This window comes from Microtus ochrogaster, chromosome 7 (assembly GCF_000317375.1).
Source record: "Microtus ochrogaster isolate Prairie Vole_2 chromosome 7, MicOch1.0, whole genome shotgun sequence".
Classification (NCBI taxonomy): Eukaryota; Metazoa; Chordata; class Mammalia; order Rodentia; family Cricetidae; genus Microtus; species Microtus ochrogaster.
This window is the reverse complement of record NC_022014.1, coordinates 64,109,390-64,111,262: the sequence shown is the minus strand read 5'-3', so window position 1 is coordinate 64,111,262 and position 1,873 is coordinate 64,109,390. Positions and strand designations below refer to the sequence as shown.

Here is a 1,873-nt window from a genome sequence, read left to right as displayed (position 1 = left end):
TGCTGCACAGACATATTTGCAGACAAAATACTCATATACATAAAAATAAATTATTTTGAAGTAAAAATGAATAAAGATGATCCAGAGAGTTGATTGATTAAGCATTCTTGCTCTGTGTGTGTCTGTGAGGTGTTTTCTTTCCAAAGACACTCTCTCTCTCTCTCTCTCTCTCTCTCTCTCTCTCTCTCTCTCTCTCTCTCTCATCTCTGTGTGGACAGGTCTACACAGGCATGCAGAGGCCAGAGGAAGAAGCTGGGTGTCTTCCTTTTTGATTACCCACACCATAAAAATATATGAATTTACATACATATACATATGTAAACACACACACACACTTGAGAGCAGGTCTCCCACCCAGCCTGAAGCTCACTGTTTCATGTCAGTTGATTGGCTAGTGAGCTACTGGGATTAGCCTGTCTCAGCCCTCAATGTAGGGACTACAGGCCCATGTAGCCATGCTTGGCTTCTGTGTAGGCTCTGGGGATTTGAATTCAGGTCATAGCAAGCATCCTTACCCATTAAACCATCTCCCAGTCCCTTGGTTTCACTTTTTGAGACGAAGTCTTACTCTATAGCCTGTCCTGGACTGAGTTTAGGTTGGAATCCAGGCTGGTCTCAACTCAGAGCAATCTTCCTACTTCTGCTTCCCAGGGCTGGGATTATCGGTGTAAGACTCCATGTTCAGATCAGTTTCCTGCTGAATATAAAGTTCTATGCACTTGTGAATCTATGATCTGCAATTTTACACTTGTCAACTTTCTATTGATGTACTAATATAACAGTTTCCTACCTGCCTCAGTATTAATGTGTTAAATTTTCTTCAGCTGATCCATCTGTCTGTCCAGCTCTCTATACTCTATCATCCCCTTAGTCTTGTCCTGTATCTAAAGACCATCAGCCCTCTAACCTATCAGTCTACGTACTGATCTCATCTCTCTGGGAGGGCTGATGAGCTGGCCTGCCGGCCTGGACCAGCTCCCTCTCAACTGTTGAGATAGGATCTTTCTGTGTAGCTCAGATTGGCAGGTAACTCACTGAATTTACAATCCTCCTGCCTCCGTCTCACGAATCCTGGGACATAAGCATGTGCCACCAGAAGCCTGGGGCCAAGAGGTAGACCCTCCTTCTGGAAATGACAACCACCACAAGACGGGGCTGTGTGTCTAAGAACCGGAGAGGAAGGGGTTGGTGGGAAACTGTCAGCTCTGGCAGGGGCCTGGCATTCCCTGAGTGCTGGGCTGGTCTCGGCACCTGGCCTGATTCATGAACTCGGACGCAGGCTGACTGTACTTCCCCACCAGGTCCGGGCTGTCTCCAATCAGATTGTGCGCTTCCCCAACAAGAAGCTGACCTCAGACCAGGGCCGGTCCCTCATGTTCATGCAGTGGGGCCAGTTTATCGACCATGACTTGGACTTCTCCCCAGAGTCCCCAGCCAGGGTGGCCTTCACTGTGGGTGTGGACTGTGAGAAGACCTGTGCCCAGCTGCCTCCTTGCTTCCCCATCAAGGTACCCTCCTCGGCCAACCTTCTAGGTCCCTGCAGTAGCCTCCAGCCCAGAAAGACAGATGGAGGAATCTGGGAGAAATGGGCCCTGTCCAGACACCAAGAAACACAGATGCCCCCGCTGTGTGTGTTGGAGGGGTGGGGGAGGCTGGGCTCTATTGGAGCTTCACAGAGGAGACCTGTGTGAAGATGTTTCGGAGATAGGCCTTGGGTCTCCTGTTTTTGGAGACTATTCAGTCTTATCTTCTGCTGTTCCTGGACTAAGATCCCTGCAGTTCTTGCCAACTCCTGAGGTTGGGCTATGAGCTCTGGGAAGTGGGGAGCTCTCTCTCTCTCTCTCTCTCTCTCTCTCTCTCTCTCTCTCTCTCT

The 1,873-nt window shown here is 49.3% G+C and overlaps 1 protein-coding gene across 1 annotated transcript in view; it reads left to right on the top strand.

The window, feature by feature from the left end:
• The window catches only part of Epx (eosinophil peroxidase), an 11,312-nt gene that overhangs the window by 1,888 nt on the left and 7,551 nt on the right, over positions 1-1,873 (top strand). The window contains exon 6 of the mRNA XM_026780831.1: positions 1,302-1,508. Coding sequence (XP_026636632.1) covers positions 1,302-1,508 — 207 coding nt within the window. The remainder of the gene's footprint in view (positions 1-1,301; positions 1,509-1,873) is intronic.